This window comes from Hemibagrus wyckioides, linkage group LG18 (genome assembly GCF_019097595.1).
Source record: "Hemibagrus wyckioides isolate EC202008001 linkage group LG18, SWU_Hwy_1.0, whole genome shotgun sequence".
NCBI classification, from domain to species: domain Eukaryota; kingdom Metazoa; phylum Chordata; class Actinopteri; order Siluriformes; family Bagridae; genus Hemibagrus; species Hemibagrus wyckioides.
In genome coordinates, this window is record NC_080727.1 from 12,951,502 (window position 1) to 12,971,164 (window position 19,663).

At 36.4% G+C, this 19,663-nt stretch overlaps 1 protein-coding gene across 2 annotated transcripts; it reads right to left on the reverse strand.

The window, feature by feature from the left end:
• Positions 1-1,107: 1,107 nt before the first annotated feature.
• Positions 1,108-17,096, reverse strand: ghrb (growth hormone receptor b). Of its 2 annotated transcripts, none has more exons than XM_058415812.1 (9): positions 16,768-17,096; positions 12,047-12,139; positions 6,300-6,457; positions 5,977-6,149; positions 4,972-5,156; positions 3,853-3,994; positions 3,667-3,757; positions 3,344-3,413; positions 1,108-2,734 (listed from the first exon to the last, which is right to left on the reverse strand). In XM_058415812.1, the coding sequence occupies exons 2-9, from the start codon at positions 12,065-12,067 to the stop codon at positions 1,910-1,912; spliced, it is 1,665 nt and encodes a 554-aa protein (XP_058271795.1). In that variant the 5' UTR covers positions 12,068-12,139; positions 16,768-17,096; the 3' UTR covers positions 1,108-1,909. The 2 variants fall into 2 exon arrangements, with proteins under 2 accessions (XP_058271795.1, XP_058271794.1); XM_058415811.1 differs by having other exon boundaries at positions 6,300-6,429; positions 16,768-17,095.
• Between the last annotated feature and the right edge of the window lie 2,567 nt (positions 17,097-19,663).

Consider the following 19,663-nt stretch of genomic DNA (forward strand, 5'->3'; position numbering starts at 1 on the left):
TTTGAATCAATTTTCAAATTATCGAATCGACTCGCATGGCTAAGTATTAAAGGAGGTAATTTCGAATCATCACAGTGACACAGTGAATCTTTTCGATTCGGTTCATCATAAAGATTCCTTCGCTGATTCATTCAGTGTCTTTCTGTAACTTTACATGATTACACCAGTAGGTGTCGCAATTGAGTGTATTTTAAGATTTTAATAAGTACATTTTTCGTTCACTTAACACTTCTGTTTAAAAAAGTTTTTAAAGAGACAAGTTTTAGTATTATGTTTTATTACAATGTAACATAAATTATCAGGAAAGGCATTCTGAGAGGTCGGTCAAGAATTAGGATACGAATGTAATAATAAAAAAAATATAATATAAACATGCATGAACACTGACCAGGCATAGCATTATGACAGACTGCATAATATTGTGTCGGTCTCCCTTTTGCTGCCACAACAGCCCTGACCCGTCATGCATTGTGTATTCTGACACATTTTTATCAGAACCAGCATTAACTTCTTCAACAATCTGAGCAACAGTAGCTTGTCTGTTAGATCGGATCACACGGGCCAGCCTTCGCTCCCCACGTGCATCAATGAGCCGCCCATGACCCTGTCACCGGTTCACCACTGTTCCTTCCTTGATCCACTTTTGATAGATACTGACCACTGCAGACTGGGAACACCCCACAAGAGCTGCAGTTTTGGAGATGCTCTGATCCAGTCGTCTAGCCATCACAATTTGGCCCTTGACAAAATGTTCACTTGCTGTCTAATATATTCCACCCACTAACAGGTGCCATGATGAGGAGATTATCAGCATTATTCACTTCACCTGTCACTGCTCATAATGTTATAGCTGATCGGTTTATTAAGCAGTTTTAGGTGCTACCACTTTTGACAGCAAGCTTCTTTTTTTTTTTTTTTTACACATTTTGTATAGCAGATTATGTTACAATACCACAAGTCTCAGTGCTACACACTTTTCTAATGCATGGTTCCTTACTCTTTCTCTTCTTGTTGAAAGGGTAAAAACTGAATGAACGACATGCAGCAGAGTCGATATCTCAGATCTTCGTTTGTTAATTTTGTTCATGAAAAACAATTACAAGAGAGTCTACAACAAAAGTAAGGGATTTATTTATTGAATTACAATATCCCAGTATTCAAATCATTTGAGAATGATCCGTTCACTTTAAGATTCATTTAAAAACACTGATTCATTCACAAACGAAGCACCAGTATTAGAATTACAATACAAATGGAGGCATGTTAACTTTTAATTACTTAATTTTTAAAAAAAAAATATATATTTATTCTGTACATTTTAACAAGCCACACAGAGGGTCATATCTTTTGATACTTACTTTTTACAAAACTTGCTTAGCTGGCAAAGCACAGCCATAGAACAGAAAAGAAAAACACAAAAAACAAAAAAAAGACATTCGAGTCGTAACCTGGGTACATGGTGCGCTGGGGTTTAGAGACAAAGCTCTGTACTTACAAGTGCAGTTTAGCAGAAATTAGCTTATACTTGCTACTTAAACCTGTACTGTTAGATAGCAGAATTACTGTATGTAAACAAATTAGCAGGTTCCTCATAGATATAAAAGTTCATTAATCAAATCACAAGATTTTTATACAAATCCACCTAGCCAAAGAATACCATTACAGAAAGGCATCAGCCCTTAAAGTGGTTATCAATTATAATTTGCATTACTTATACAGCTCAGAAAATAGGTCATTAATCCAATAATTTTAATACAGTCCAAGTCCATCTTATTATGTTTCAGTAATACAATAAGAACCAGTCAGTGAGAAATCCAAATGTTTAGCTCAGTCTTGTTTGGTGTTGGTTAACAATGCTTTACAGCTAATCCACTGCATCTCCAAATCCCACCTCAACACATTTTTGGCACTACTTTTTTGGAGTAATGCTGTGTAGTAGGTCGGGAGTCCAATATCCCCCAGGAGTGGGTCCAGATTTTGGCGCAGATTCAGTAGAAGCTGCTGTGCTGCTTGTCTTCAAAAGAAGGCTATCTTTCCAGCCCACTCCATCCACCATGGTGTATTCTGGAGGAGTCGGCATCGTGAGAATAGGAAAGGCAGAGACGATGGGTGTCGTGTCTGGTTTTGCACTGGGGTTCTGACATGTTTGTGAAGTACTGCTGCTTTCTGACCCAGGGTTTGTAGTGAATGAGCTTGGCTCACTGACACTGTAACCTCTTTCATTGAGGGTCATTATAAAGCAGGGCTTTTTCTCTTTATACTCTGTTGCATTAGCTTGAATACTGCAGTCATTAGCCACGTCCTGCTCTTGGCACAACATTGTTTCACCACACGGCATGACTTCAGCAACTTTAGAGTAAATGGAATTCTGCCAAGCAGGTCCTTGAGCAGGAGAAATCACAGGTTCCAAATTAGCAGGAGGTATCAAAGTGTGAAAGACATCTTGGGCGCTGATTGAGGGGTGAGGAGCCTCGTGGTGATCATGGTCAGACAGATCAGGGTCGCAGCAGCTCGCCCGACCCGAGTCGTCATCCTGGAACACACTGCATGTTGGAGGGGAGTCAGAGACATGAGATTCACTGAAGAGGAGTGGTGTGTCCAAGCCTTCCATCGTTTCATTCGGTTCGTCGATGTCCACCTGTATGAACTCCACCCACGGATCGTTACTGTACAGCTCTGGACGCAGGTCTGGGTGAGCACCCAGGACCGAGGTGAACTCAGTTAGCTGACCCTTCTATAAAGACAAAAAGTGAGGTAAAAACAACTAGTGTGATATTTTATGGTATATTTGTAGAGGGTACATTGGTATGATTAAGCAGTCTGAAACACCCTTCAGAGTTATGACAAATGTGCAACTATTTCAGACTCATGGAACATTTTTCAGGGCCATAATGAATTTTTTAATTTATTTTTTTCAATCATCTGTCTCTTTGGTGTTGAAAGTTCTTTGGTTTTACCCATAGTAATGGCTGACAAAGGGACTTTAAATAGTTATATTCATATCTCAGGGAAACAGAACATGATTAAAGGCAATGCCAGAATTTCTAGGGATTGAAAGCAAATGAAAATGAGAAAAATGACAGTTTAGTCGCATGAATTTTGGGGGTCATTTTTGTTTAAATAAAAACTATTTTTTTGCGTTTTTTATTTACTGACAATGTTTCTATTAGGAATAATTTTTTGGGGTGCCAATAATTGTGGAGGGTGGATTTTACAAGCCATTTCCTGCTCCCTCACAGTGGGAGCTCTGTATCCTGCAATGGAAAGCAATTTAAAAGTGCGACACCAATTTTTACAGTTGTAATATTATGGATTTCTAATGCATTTCCTTTCTAATACATACCTCTAGGAAGACTGGATCAATTCCTTTGATTTTCGGTCCAGGAACAGGCGGCAGAAGAATCACCATTAGCCTGAAACAACAGTTTTAATATTTATAAACACCGCATTCACTTTTCATTCAATCAGATGCTGATTACACATCACAGTGTATCTAAATCATCAAATGAAAACTAAAGCACTAAATGGGCTGTGAATTTTCCCTTTTGAATTTTGGGTAATTTTTCTATGTACATTTTGCAAATCACTGCATTTTTAATGAACCCAAGTGTCACTTTTTGGCCAATCAATCATTCTGTGGTTGACATTTTCAAAGTAGTTTCTTACTTCTGTTTACGTGACAGCACAATCAGGATCAACATGATTCCAATAGTAGTAGCCATAAGGATAAACACTGCAGTTATGGGAACTCTTGAGCCTAAAAAGAAAAGCAGACATTCCTTTCATTCAAATAACACATGGATTCAACATCACATGGTTACATTCTTAGCAATGAGTCTAGCCTCCTTGTACCTTTGTTGGAAACAAGTATGAAGATGGAGTCGCCAAAATCCCCAAAGTTGTAGCCCCTCATTTTGGACCTCACCCTGACTTCATACTCTGTGTTGGTGCGAAGGCCATAGATGTTTGCCTGCATGTCCTTGCCATTCTCAATCTGGAAACCAACAAATAAAGCCAAAGTTAAGTAAAATTACATTTGCTTTAAAATGCATAGGCATAATCAGTATGATAATGTTAATCATAAATCATCACCAAGGATTCACACATGAATATGACTAGGATTGTATCAAGAAATCCATATCCTTCAGAACCGAATGCACCAGTCTTAATTCCACATGGAAAATAGTGGTGTATATTGAGATATATAGACTTCATTGGCGCTTACATTTCAGAATTCCTTTTCCACAAAGCTAAATGAAGTGATATGAGTATGTATATGAAGGCTATTCTGTAATGTTACTATATTCAAGAAGTATCTATTGTTGGACAACAATGTCTTGGCTAATTTTGGGTAAAGGGGGATTAAGGGATGGGTGATCTGACAAAGATGTGTCATATCACTACAATTAAAAATATTTCTATGAAACCAGATATTAAGGTTTCAGCAAAACAGTAGTGTTGCATTAAACCAAACAACCTCAGGCTATCATGATCACAGACACACCCAACCTGGACAGCTGAGATTTAGAAAAAAAAATCTTCTAATGTTTGGGTGAGTCTGTGGTCATTTTAAGTTTTGTCTGACAGGAATGGAACCTGCTGTGGTCTTCTGCTATTATAGCAGACCCCAACTTATTATAGACTTCCTGTCACAATGTTTTTCAGTGTTACTTTTTGCAACATTCTCTGTAAACTTTAGACAGTGTTGTGTTTGAAAATCCTAGAAGCAGTTTCTGAAATACTAAAAACCGGTATATCTGGCACAACCATGCCACGGTTAAAGCCACAGACCACAATTTTTGTGTCTGTTTTGATGTTTTATGTGAACATTAACTGAAGCTCTTGTCCTGTATCTGCATAATCTTTTTGTGTTATGCTGCTTCCACCTGACTTGCTCCATAAATTTGCAGATGTTCCTAATAAAGTGGATAGGGAGTGTAGATTTATTATAATAAGTAGATTCAGACTCACAGATTTCCACTGCTCGGAGCCCGTCTCTCTGTACTGGGTCTCATACCAAAGTGTCATCCATCCCATCTTCACGTAGTCTGCTGCCGAAGGGGGCATGTCCCATTTCACCATCACATCGAAGAATAATCCTGTTGGGCCCAAACTCAACAAAGTCCAGTTCAGCACTTCAGGTGGGTCTGGAAATACTACAAAGGCAAAAAAAGAAAAAGTTATTGTAATCCGAATGTGTGTTTGGTTTAAGTCAGGACAGAGCTACACAATTAATCAATATTGGCTTCTTTAACAAAACATTTGTTAGCATGATACTGGGGGGTTTCTTTACATGCTCTTCCTGTGTCCATCTGGGTCTCCACCAGCTTCTGTGCAAAATTGCCCTAGGTATTAATGACTATACAGAAAGACTGCTGCTCCTAGGTCAACCATCTTGGAATGAATCAGCTTGGACACACCCAATTTGTTACAACCAATCACAAGCTCAGTCATGTAGAGATCGTGTCACATGCTCATGGAAGCTTCAGAATGTTCATGCAATGCTCACACTGTATCCACAGCAAGACTTACCAGTCCTAGCTAGTATCAGCTAATTATCGGCTAGCTTGAATGCTATATTAGATTAAAAATGAGTAGTAATGCAGATGAAATAAAGATTGTTTAACAATGAGGAGGTTGTGGCTTTAGAGGCAGAAATTCAGGAGAATTTGAGCTGCCTGTGTGACTTAACTATATTCAGTGAACTGAAGTGGGATATGTATACCAATCAATATCCAATACATACACACTGTTGATATTTTCACTGTTGCTATGTTATTACTAATATTGCAATGGATTTTTTCCCTTCAATTTTGTAAGCTCTGGTGAGGCCCAAAGCAGTTTTATAAGCAGTCCCTAAATGTGGAAACGCCCCACTTGTGTTCAAATACTGTGAAAATGACTTGTTTTATTGTCTTTCTTCCTGCAAATTTTTTAATAGATCCTACCGAACCTGCATTTACAAGTCTGACTTACCAATGTCTTCCACTGAAAAGAACATTTCATCGTAAACAATGTTGTTCCGTGAGCGCAGCTGGATGAAATATCGTGACCAGATACTTGTATGGTTGGCATCAAAGTAGCACTCATTTTCCACTGTGGTGCTGTAGCTTGGGCACTCCTGCCATTTCCCATCATTCTTCTTTTCCCTACAGATCAGAAAAGAGAAATAAGGGATGTTAAACACGGGTTTTAAAACGTTTCTGAACAACCTGTTCTGTATTAAACTTGAGGTTTGGAGCAGAGAAATATAAAATGTAAATTAATAAATAATAATAAATAATATAGCTTGTCAGTACTTCAGCATGAACAGTCTTAGGTCACCCGGCTTCGTCAGATTCCAGAAAGATCCGACATCCCAGTGACAGCGGAACGTTACGAGTTCCCGGGAATAGCAGCCAATCAGATGAGGCAGAGATGTGTTCTGAGCTGGAAACGTAATCAGCTTGGGGTTATTCTATAGGTCAAACAGATTCAATTCAATTTTATTTGTATAGGACTTTTAACAAAGGACATTGTCTCAAAGCAGCTTTACAGAACATGAGAAACATAGTACAAATCGCTAATATACTGACATAAATCTTATTTTTCAAACAAATAAGACTTTATCTTTAAAGTATATAGCCAAAGACTGATTGGTTCTAGTTTAGCTTTTCTGAAGTGATTGCCTCAGGTGATATATATATATATATCCATGTGTGTGTGATTAAATGTTACTCATTTTAAAATATCACAAACACTTTTGTTTGAATGCACTCTGTAATCATGAGCTTAAAATTTGATAAATATACAATATAACTCAGTAATATTTAAACTTTTGTCCCCTCAATATGAAATGACCCCAATCCCCAACAGCGAAGAAGCTTTATTAATGATATATTTTTTTGCTTTATATCACCCTATATCAGATTGCTTCATGCCTAGTTCAAAGCCAAATAATTTTTAATCAAATTTCATTTTTTAGCAAACTAAAAATATGCTTATTCTCCCCTCAGATTTCTGGTAAGAATGTGTGCTTTCACATCAGTTTGTCTTAAGCTGGGATAAATGAAGGAAACAATGTCATAGCTGCTATAGTCTGTCTTGTCTTTGTTGCTATATCTGCCTCCACTCTTCTGGGAAGGCTTTGCACTAGATTTTAAAGTGTGTCTGTAGGAATTTCTGCTCATTTGGCCACAGTGAGCAGTAATGTTTAGTGAGGAGGCCTGGAGCACAATCTGTGTTCCAATTTATTACAAAGGTTTCCAGTGGGGTTGGGGTCAGGACTCTGTGCAGGACACATGTACTTCCACATTGACTTTGACACACTATGTCTTGTATGGTTTTTACTGTCATGCAGGAACATGTTTTAACTCAAACTCTTAATTCCAGTGGAGGAAAATCTTCATGCTACAGCATACTAAGACATTGTAGAAAATTGTGCTTTCATTATTATGGAAAATATTTAGGGAAATTCATATATGGATGTGATGGTCAGGTGTCCACATACTTTTGGCTGTATTGTATACCTGTGTGTCTGTTTGCCTGTCTCTTTATCTGCTTGCGTCTGTCTTACTGTGTGCCTGCCTGCCCGTCCGTTTCTGCCTACTAAGTTAGATATCACTTTATTGTTAAACAATATTAAACATAATGTGACATGAAATAAATTTTTGTATGTTTTTATTTAAAATTCTGAGATGGGATTTTGACCAGATTTGTCAAAATTATTGCATATTAATCCTTATTTAAAGTCATATTAAAATAATTCTAGTTTCTAGATGCTAGTTTTCTTACGTTTTTAGATTTCAAATAAAAAGTAAAGAAAAAAAGCAATAATGCTGAATTATATTTCTTCTTTATATACCCATTTTATTTTATTTTCCCCTCAATTTCATATTTGTGGCTTTATAAATTATCCTGTGTTTTACCAGCATATGCTGATGCTTTGGTGATCAAAATACTAGCAAACAAATAATACTAATTAATACTCTGATGATGTAAAATAATAATAATAATAATTGCATTATTAAATGAATAAAACAACATGAACATCATTATTATTTATTGCTGCTTTTCAACATGTTTTATAATCTGTATAAGACTTGTAGGCAGAGTGTATCCATGTCCAGCCTATTTGTGGACATGTTGACACACTCATCATGGTATTCTCAGAAAGCAGAAGCTCTCCTGTGCTCTTATTTCCACTGCAGGAGTGACAGGATGCAACATAAATCACAGCTGTATCACAGCCCGAGAGGACAGCGGGTGGCTTTTTCCTGGAAGTGCTGGCTAGCATTTTTCATGTGTAAAAACGATAGTGTGTCAGCATGGGGCTTCTGCCAAAGCTTGCACAGTCGCTCTGTTCCCTGAGCCCTGAGATTTAAAATGTTAAATATTTACTCAAATATAATTATATAATCATACTGTTTTTTTAATTATTTTTTACAGAGCTTTGTCATATAAGCTATATTTTTAAACACAGAACAACATTAGTGCTCAAGAAGAAAACGGTGAATTATTTTGGTGTGATCCTGTTAAAGTGCCCTTATAGGAAGGAGGATCCGTGCGAGTGTGAGGGATTTGGGGGAAGACAGAGCATGCTGTAACAGCTTCACTTTTGGCTCAATGCCAAAGTATCAGTATCCTGTTTATCAAAGGCTGCCAGAGCTGAGGTTCCTCAGTTTGTCCTACAGAGGGCAAAGCAAGCACTAAGAAATCAGAGCTACTGCATTCTGCATGGAACTGATCTGGTCCTATCAAACAACCCAAGTGCTCTCTCTCTCTCTCTAACACTCTCTCACACTTTTTCTTTCACACTCACTCACAGTCTCTCATGCTCTCTCTCTCTTACTTTCTCCCACTCTCTCTCTCTGTCTGTCTCTCTCTCTCGCTCTTTTTCTCTCGGTCTCTCTCAAGCGCTCTCTCTCTCTCTCTCCCTCACACTCTTTTTCTCTCGGTCTCTCTCAAGCTCTCTCTCTCTCTCTCTCTCACTCTCCCTCACACTCTTTTTCTCTCAGTCTCTCTCTCACGCTCTCACTCACTCACATTCACTCAGTCTCTCTCACACTCTCATATGCACTCTCTCTCTCTCTCTCTCTCTCTCTCTCACACACACAGATACAAAGAGGCCTATTTATTTTTTCCATCATCCTAAGGTCCAACAATATATATTTTTTTCCTGATACTGTTCCCACCAAAAAACAAGAAGCCTTTATTATTGCCACACATTTCATTAGAGCACAGTGAAATTCTTTTCTTTCCAGGTTTTGGAGGTTGTGGTCAGTGCACAGGAGCATGGTACACTGCCCCTGGAGCAGAGAGGTTTAAGAGCCTTGCTCAAGGACCCAACGTCAACAGCTGAACAGTGCTGGGGCTTGAACACCAATCTTCCGACTAATAACCCAAAGTCTTAACCATTTGAGCTACCACAGTTATAGTGATGCCAAAAAAATAAAAATCAATAATTCCAATAAATGTTTTAACACATAAATGAAAATAAATATTAATTCTCACTCTTAAAAAAATTTTTAAACTACCACTGAATTTTGAAGTATGTTAAAGGAGTAAAATAAAGACAGATATTTTCCAGGAATCACCCAGGCATGTAACATATACTTTTTGATACTAAAGGTTTATTTTTTATCACTATTCTGAATTAAAAGCGATAGTTGTACATGTTAAACAGAACCCTGCAAGACTAGTGGTTAGGCTTCTGTGCTCTGACCACCATGACCCAGGGCAACCCCAAGCCACTCCAGGGTCAGTGTATTCCCAGTTTCAGTCTCAAGTCCAGATAAATTGGGGAGGGTTGCATCCCTCAGGAAGGCCATCCAGAGTAAAATCTGTGCCAATTCAAATATGCAGATAAATGATTTGCTGTGGAGACCCCTCATAACTGCATCCAATTAATTATAAGAAACATCATAACATTTTCTCTCCACACAGTAATTCTGGCTGAATTGAAATCACTAGTTTATATCAATGTTCTGGTTACAGTATGGTTTCATTTATATAGCAACAGCTCATTTTTCGTGACTGGTATGATGGACACACCACATAATTAAAGACCTATAATAACAATGAATAAAAATGTGTTGTTATTTAGCAAAGAAAAAGTATGCAGTATTTGTTGGTGAAGTTTTCCTTAATGAGACGTTAAGCTTATTTAACATTGCTGGAAGGAGTCTCCAGTTTCAGGGCTTTATAACAGCTATAACAATTTTTTTTGTCTTATTAACATTAAAAGAGACAGAAGGTAGGCTGGTAAAGGAATTAATTAATGTAAGTGATAACAGGAACTAACCTAGTCTAGTAAACATTACACAAGATTAAATGTAATTATCGACAGTTACTTTACAATTGACTTTCTTTAATCCAGAGGAGTCCAATTTTATCCTAAAAGGGCTGGTGTTGATGCAGGTTTTCATTTCATCCAAGCAGAAGACACACCTAAGTCTAATGAAAGCCACCATCAGCCTATTAAACAGATGGAATCAGATGTAGCTCCTGCTTGATTAGGATGAAACACTAGCCCTTTGACGACAATATTGGCCACTCTTGCTTTATTAAATTCATGAAAATAATTGCTCTACTTCTAATAAAAGATACTCTACTTCATCACTTCTATTTTTTTAATAATATAATATAGCAGCATGCCCCTAAGTGCTTTATTTCTTACACTGGTACAGGTAGTACACCATTTCAGAGTGGTGGTGTAAACATCTGAGATTAAAATCTCCCTACACACTATTTAATGCCTCCAGTTTTCATCCACACAAAAGATTTACAATGTTTAGTTCCTATAAATATATATAGGAACTAATATATATATATATATATATATATATATATATATATATATATATATATATATATATATATATATATTTGAAATTACAGGTGAGGTTTTATTTTTTATTTATTTATAATTTTTTTAAAATCACTGGTTATTTTTAAAGACATTACCTGAGAATGAATGTCTAATTATGTAAAATGGTAAAGTTAAGACGAATGTTTTTGCCAAGTCACCTTGAAAAAAAAACTATTATGGTTAAAAAAAATTCAGGGGAACGTCCTGTACTCGGTTGAAAATCTTCACTTCTTGTATTTTGTCTTTATTTTCAAGTTTTGGAATTGGTGGAAGATGGTGTCAAGTAAAAATACACAACAATCCACCCTCGAGTTATGCTCACAGACTATGCTTACTTAGTTATCTGGCAAAATGTACCTCAGAAGATTGCATACAATGCAAAGAGCTTAATTTAAATCAGATTTTTATGAAGCTCCTATGTGACAATGTCCACTGTTAGAAGTGCTATATTTTCAGAGAAAGAATAATTAAAGCAGAGTTTGAGAAATTAACACGCAGTCCTAATAGACTAAGACATTCTGTCTTAAACCTCATTTTCTTTTTTATATCCCACATACTGTAACTACTGCAAAACTTTTTGTCCTGTCCCATTTTGATCTTAGAACCAAATCATTTAGTATGCGCCGATTCCAAATAATAAAACACAGATTATATGTCTTACAGTATATTACACAACAAGAGTGACCTACAGCTTGTGTAGTGTGAGTGTCATTGCAGCAGCTCAACAGAACACACAAAGTGGCCTCTTGAGGGGGAAAGTGAATTCCTATAGAGTATAGAGTGCTTGTGCTTTCAGTGGGAGGAGGAATACTCTGGTTGGTTCTCACAATCACTCTTGATCATTTCTCTGGTATAAGAAGGAGCTTCCTGATCAAAACATCCTTTTTCTGGGGCAATTTGACTTCTTTGTAGTCTAAATCCTTCTATGCTTGAACTTATGTACAAGAATATACTAATTAATGCAAATGTCAGGATAACAATACAATGAAAAATGTTCTGGGCTCACGGGTTTTGATACATACATAAATATCTTACTTTTGAATAATGGATCTGTCTTCATCTTGAAGAATCCCATGACCAGACACACAAACTGTGTCTGTCTTGCCAAAGGCTGAGCATAGCAAGTCAACAAAAGCTCCAATGTCATAGCCATAATTCTGGAATTACCCATATGAATGATAGAAATCAAGACTCTACCTTGTATTGAGACTTGTACATCTTCTGTTGCAACAGCAGCAACGAGGAAGAGGCAGATGAAGAAGTACAGATGGATCCCCATGGCACAGCTTCCTACAGAGAGTAGGTTTACAACACAGAGTTTAGTAATGTATCTCAGAAAAGTGTACTGTGACTTCATTTATCACAATATATATGTAATACATTTTCCTACTATTGAAAAGTTTCATAAAGAAAGGCACTCGACAAAGAAAGAAAGCAGTCAGAGAGTATCATGGGAAATCATGATAAAGTGGCAAAAAAAAAAATGGGCATCACTGTTAAGGTAAACATTTCACATCATATTGTCTGCCCAACTAAACTCAAATTTCCAAACTCAGATTTTGTGTACTAATACTAGACATAACAGATAAGTACAAAGAGCTGAAAGTTTACCCTACATTAAAAAAGTTGTTCTATTACAGTGTATTGTAAATACAAATAAAAATGGAGAATATGGACAGAAAATTGGACATGACATGTAGTTTACAGTATTATTACTAGATGTTTTAAGACCAAATGTATAAGTTGAGACAGGATCTTCTAAAACTCTGAAATACTCAGACTATTTAACCAACAGCCTAAATACACAGTGCTGTGCAAATGCTTTGGGCAGGTGTGGAACAAATGCTTACATCAAACATCAATTTGATTTAGATTTTTCTTCTGTTCTTGTACTGCATTTTATGAATTGGCACAGATTTTTCTCCGAATGCCCTTCCTGATGGATACAACCCTCCCTATTTTATCTGGACTTGGGACTGGCACTGGGAGTACACTGAACCCACAATGCTGTACTGCATTTTATAAATGAATAAAAATAAACAAAAATTCTTACTTTACAGAATTTCTTCACACCTGTCTAAAACTTGTATGTATGTATGTATGTATGTATTCTCATTAGTTCCATATGCTAGTAATGGATGTTAGGAAGGCAGACACAGCATGACACAGTAATTATGTGAACTCTGTACCAGATGTTGCTAGGAAATGTGGAGGGGTTTGTTTAAAGGAAAGTTAATTTGGCAGTTGGACACAGTTCACAGCATGGACGACAAAGAACATGTACAATAGAATAAACAACCAAAGACAATCTAAACTCACATGAGCTAAAAATAAGTGTACATGCTCTTAATCAGGAAGGAAGCTTCCCCATGTGGGAAGCTGATCTGTTTAATTAAAGACATTGGTGATTTAAAATTCCGCAGAGAAAAGCTCTTTGGTTTGTTCTTTGGGGATTCTTTAAAGGGTCTCTTGGTAATTATGGATACTTAGTGACAATTTCCATCTGGAACTGTCTTTCACGAGGTGTTATGGGATTCTATATAGGTTATAGCACTAAAGCACCCTTAAAGGGGCAAATCTAATTTGTTTGCTCAGACTTGTTCACAGATCCATGCTGGTTGTTATAGAAACAACATATAGAGGCAGCAAACACCCTTAAACCTTCTGGTTCTGTCCTTCTCATTGCTGTTCTGGCCACAAATAATTGATATCAAGAAGAATGCATGTTTGCAGTGGACATCTGCAGTAACTGCTCTGTCCTGGTGAGGGGCACATGGGATTTTAGAATGTTTCTCATTCTGAAATAATGGCCTGTTTTTGAAAGAAAACTGAAAAACCACCAACTAGAAGAAGAAGAAGATTGAGTGAACTACTCCACATTGCTAATTTAAATTTGCCAATGTAAGTTGCTCAAAGACACAAATGGCTGAGCAGATGGTTAAGGGTCTTGCTACCCAACAGTGATAGCTTGGCAGTGGTGGGATTTGACCTCACAACCTTCTGAAAGTAATTTTTTTTTGTTGTTTTGATTTTTGTTTGTTATTAACCAGTCCCTCCAGGATGTCATGATTTCTCATGATAAAATCAAGAAAACTGTGCAATATTCAGAGGAGTTTGCAATTGCACAAAAAAAAATACAGCAAATATTCCACAGATTTGGGCCAAGATGTTTTGTTTGATGACATCACAACACATATTCTCCCAAAACCCCTGTGTTTTTCATCTGCTGCTATATTTATATTCATGTTTATTTCTATTTTGCACTACCTCAACTGCTGCTATATTGTATTTTTTGTTGTCAGGCCCCAAAGTTCATCATCATCTCATTTTATTACATTTCATTGCACCTTCTTTTTCTGTTTTTTTCAGTGCTAAGTGTCCTGTGTTTTTGTGTTGTCTTTTTTGTATTTATTATTTTTGCACTGTCTTGTCGTTGCTTTGTTTGCACCTAGCTGCACACTTTTCACTTTAGCTTTGTGTCGTTCTTGTGTTTGATCTTTATGTTGTATGTTTATGTAGCACCAGGTCCTGGAGAAACGTTTCATTTCACTATATACTGTGTCAGCTATATGTGGTTGGAATGACAATAAAGCTTTTTGAATCTTCAATTCAAGTGTGTTCAACATAAATATAGCAATCATAAAAAGTAATTACATGTGTCTTCACTAGTAGAAGTTTAAAAGAAGAATCCTGTGCTTGCGATTTCACAAATTCAAGTAGTTTTCTACAAAATTGCAAATTCAGGAAAATAACCTGCATCAAATTAAGCATTTTGGCTACAACAGTCACAAAAAAAGGGACTGGATAAGCAGCACTAAAGCAAAATAGCAGCAGTAACTATGTTATAGTTTCAGTGTTCGGTTCTGAAATCAAAATGAAAAGTAATCCAACTAATATTGACTCTGACGGCACATGGAGAGATGTTTTAAATGCAGATCAAACCAAGCGCCAATCCCCACCCAATGTCCTCGAACATTTTTAGCCACCTGTAATGGTGTTAATGAGATCATTAACTGAACATGAACATAAGTAAGCAAGTCAGCATGTAATAGAACACGCCTTCAAGTAAAAAGCCTGAGCTGTGTGGAGAGCTTGTGAAATGTTTTTCTGTCCTCTCCTGCTACTGGAAAGTCAATTCTCAGAAACAGCATCTCACAGTCGCGGCTCCTGCCTTTGCACAAATAAGGAGCAGCCTTTCAGTCACACCCACAGTGAAGGAGGCTTATTTTCTACAGTTTTAACAAAAACCTAGAATAACATCTCATGGAAGGAGGTTAAAGGGCCATGTACTATTCAACTCCAATTTAATTTACAATTAACATCTGCACTACTTTTATATTTTAGTGTGTAAATGTAACAGTTAATTGTTGAACTGTGCATCCTAATGGCTGTACTGACAAAAATTTAAAGCCTGCATAGAAAATCTAGAAACATCATGAGCAATGATAACAGATTCACATCCATGCTGCTGCAGCTCTCTCTCTCTCTCTCTCTCCCCATTTTCAATCCAAATACGAAGGTAGCAAAAATGACAGATGCTGGTTTGTTGAAGACACACAAAGATAATTCAATTTAAATACAGAATTATAAAAAAAAATACAGAATTATAAGGCCAATTATGTTTATTTTAATATTAAAAAAAGATAAATTATGTAACAAAGAAAAAAAAACACATTGATTACAAATCCACCTTTATCATCCACCTAATGATCTATGATCCACCTAAATCACCTTGATCTTGCATTTATTAAAAGTGAATTTTAAATACTTAGATTTTAAAATAAAGGTAAACTTTTAAAACCAAATAAGCAACAATAAACACATTTCTCCTCCATATTTCAATACATAGTACAAGAATCTCAGAATGATTATTCAGTTTGTCAAATTGAATTGAATCTTTATTCATTAAAAAAATAATAATAATAAATCACACTTACTACTGACATATTATAGAATATTTTGAAAACGAATAAATTATTAATCTGAACTTATAATAAAGAGATTTGAAACTTGAAATCCCGGCATACTTGTGCCTATAAATTACACACTGCTGATTTATGTAGACTTTATTTCACATATTTAGGATCATTGCATCGTCTGTGCAATGGAAAGGAAGTAAACTTTAAACGTGTTTTTAATCTATATGCAGACATTTTTCTAAAAGTTAAATATTATTGCATGACTACGACACTTGTCATACTGTACTACTCTGTGTGGATATGTGCATGTGTCTGTTACTCCAAAAAGGGGTTGAACCTACAACCTCTTCAAATGCGTGAGCATATTCATGAGTAACTTGGTGAATTATAACTCTTTTCTGGTTCTAACGTTGAAGCACAAGTAAACTATGCTTGGGGCAATATTGCACCATAGGAGCTGGTGCTTTACATATTAGTCTATAAGTACTTGACTCATATTCCCCCCTTCTATGCGCATATTGATAGAACATATTTAAAGAAAAAGGCAACAAACCAAACAAATGGAATTTTATTGCCCATCTGTTCCCAGCATGTAACCTGAACCAGTATTTCTGTGCATTGGGCAATAACTTTAAACACAGTGTGTTGACACTACAGAAGGTTAGATTAACTTTTGATGTTACTAACAACAGAAAAACAGGGTTCCTGTGTAAAAGGACTTTAAACGTGTTTCTATGCTTAATTCAGCTGTAATTGTAATGTAATTATCATTGTAAATGTAATTATCATGATAGTGAGGGTTCATTAATGTAGGAAATAAGGACATATGTAAACAACGTAAGTATCTTGAGGCTTTTTTTGTTGTTTTCTTCCCCTGTTTCAATGCATATACACACATCTATACACACATGCACACACATATACAGGAACTTACTGTTCCACAGCATTCCTAGTCCCTATGGATAAGTGTCCTGTTATGTTTTTCTACACAACACTTACCGTTACAGAGAGTAAGCAATCCTTCACACCTCACAGGACCAGGTTTGCAATTCCCAGGGAATTGTGGGAAATCCAATATCCAGGAGCAGCATGTAAACCGCTTTAGCAGAATACGCGTCGGATTCCTCGACAGATTTGCGCGAGCGCTTGTGAATCTAGATTAGATTCGCGTTTTGCTCTGATTAACAGATCCGTTTCGATATGCCTGGCGATCTCCTAAATGCTGAAACTGGCTATACAAATACACAGACTCGATCACGCCGTGTAAAGTTGTTCCGACCTTCTACCATGAGCTACAGCTGAGACGTGTTTTCGTATTCGTGTCCTAAACGAGGCGTGGGACTCCGCCCTCAGCGCGCGCGCTCAGCCCTCGCCTGCTTTCTAGTAATGCACTTATAAAGTCTTGCTTCTTATCCCTGTTATTAATACGAGTAGGACTTCATTACTGAAGATTGATTAAGACATGTAGTACAGGCTGGGAAATGAATCGATTCATTTATTTGTCAGTGGTAGACCATAGAGGGGGAAACCTATCAATAATCTTACCATGTCTGAACATGTTAAACCATCTTTCCTGAACAATGTGAACTTTACACAAGCAAAAGGCATGTCCCTGAAGACAAAACTCTGATTAGATGAACTGCTTTGACTGGAAACTGCTTTTTTTGACTGCTTTAACAGGAATTCAAGAGATATGATGAGCAATTTCATTTCCATAATTATTTGCACCCTTGATGAAAATGAGTCAAAATGAGTAAAGAATTATTGATGTGACATAAGAAGCTTTACTACTAGATTTCAGGGCAAAATGTCTTTATATAATTATTTTTAAGGACAATTACTTTGTATTAATTTTAAATACTTAAAATATGAAGGACCTGGGATCAGAAAAAAATAAAAACTTCTTGATGTCACAGGAACGCACAGGGCTTCTCATAAAAAAAAAAAAAAACATACTGGGGTGCCATTACTTTCATCAGGTTTGTTCAGAGATTTTATAGACAGTCTGATGAGAAGAATCTTTATTAAAGGAAATGTTTCTATAACTGTTTTAGTGGAAATGTACGAACCGTTATACTGCATGTTTATTGTATAACATAATTCAGACCCGTTCTTTCTAGGGTGCCAATACTTTTGTGTTTGAACATATGTGAGTTATAGCCCACTGTTCACTGTGTGTTGTCGCATACCTGATGAAGTGATCTTTAACCCCTGACTATGCCATGTGAATAAAACAAACAAATGACCTTCTGTACTATGCTCTTATCTCAAACTATACACAGGTATAATTAAGTAGATGTGCTGTACTGCCTGCTCTGTAGCTGTCTGTGCATTTAACTCCACCTCATCGCACAAACACACTAAAGTGCTCTAGTCCAGTTGCTTGCACAGTGGTTCTTGAATTGCAGTAGCTAGAAATTAATTTCTTTCATTTGCTTTATAGAATTATAGAATGATGTTTAGCTTTCCTTAAGTGAGTGCCTAACTCAAGGTCAATAAAAAGTGTAAAAGGGCTTGTATTTTCAGTTTATTGTATTATACTTTATTCCCAAAAGAAGCCAAAGTATAAAATGTATGTGGTCTGATTTTACTTCATTTTACCTGACCATAATCTAACCTGAAATTTTAATTGACACTAAAATGTGCATGTTTTGGGGGTGTTTTTTGTGTTCTATCAAAGCATGCATTGTTTTACTCAATAACTTAAATAAAATGCATCAGCTGATATATATATATATATATATATATATATATACACATATATATATATAGCATTAGCAAGTAATCTCAGTAATCTCATGAGTTCACATGCTCATAATTTCAATATAATTATTCATCTCTGCTAAATATACAAAACTATATGGCCAAAAGACTGTAGCTACCAGACCATCACCATCACACCTATCTGTGGCTCATTCCAAACCTGTTCCAACACAATTGAAAGCCCACAGTTGTACAGAATGTTATTGTATCCTGTATTATTACAGTTCTCCTTCATTACAGAGACCAGACCAAACATGTTCCAGCCTGACAATGCCCCGTGCTCAAAAAGAGGTCCATGTAGGCATAGTGTGGCAAATTTGTAGTCAAATAATTTGAGTGTTCTACACAGAGCCCTGACCTCAACCCCACTAAACATGTTTGGGAGGAACTGCATCACTGACTGCACCTCAGGCCTTTACTAATGCTTTTTTAAGTGAAGGCCCAAATTACCACAACCATGCTCCTTAAACGAGTGGAAAGATGTTCTGCTTCCCAGTAGAGCAGATGTTATTATAACTGCAAAGAGAAACTAGATATGGAACATGATTTTCAAAAGTACATATAGATGTTATAGAAAGCTGTCCACTATATAATAGACCATACAATGTATGCATAATCTCTCCAACACTCCACAGCAACGTGAGACAAAAATAATTTTGGACATCTTTGCAAAGAGAGATTTACCTCCAAGTACCAGGAACAGCACCATTTTTCTCTATATCTTTAGGTGCTTTGTGCATATTTATATATGTATACAGTATGTGTTTGTGTAGTGACATCACAACCATTGATTCATGGGAACTCTTTAGAACGGTCCTGAATGAGGACCTTTGCAAGATGTTATTGGTTTTCAAACAGAAAAACACACACAACAGTCATTGCACTTTAATCATTTATTCTCAGAGACGGTCATTACTGATCTTCTGTAAATCTCCCTCATCTTATTTTTAGACACAACACAATGTTAATAAAAATCTTCTTGTTATAGGAACAGAAGGTTTGTGAATTAAGTTGATACTTGTCTCTGAAGGTGCATTATTCTCAATATGACATTGCAGGAAAATGTCTCAAATTCCAGCTTTCATAAGGCAGAGAAAATATTACACTGTCTCTTTTAATGAAGAAATTAGCC

Bases quoted from the DNA above. Each gene is read 5' to 3' on its own strand.
- ghrb (XM_058415811.1), bottom strand. From the start codon at position 12,128: ATGGGGATCCATCTGTACTTCTTCATCTGCCTCTTCCTCGTTGCTGCT. The intron at 6,430-12,046 runs GTAGAGTCTTGA...TTACGTTTCCAG, and splicing joins TGTACAAGTCTCAATACAAG to CTCAGAACACATCTCTGCCT. The intron at 3,995-4,971 runs GTGAGTCTGAAT...GTTGGTTTCCAG, and splicing joins GCTCCGAGCAGTGGAAATCT to ATTGAGAATGGCAAGGACAT.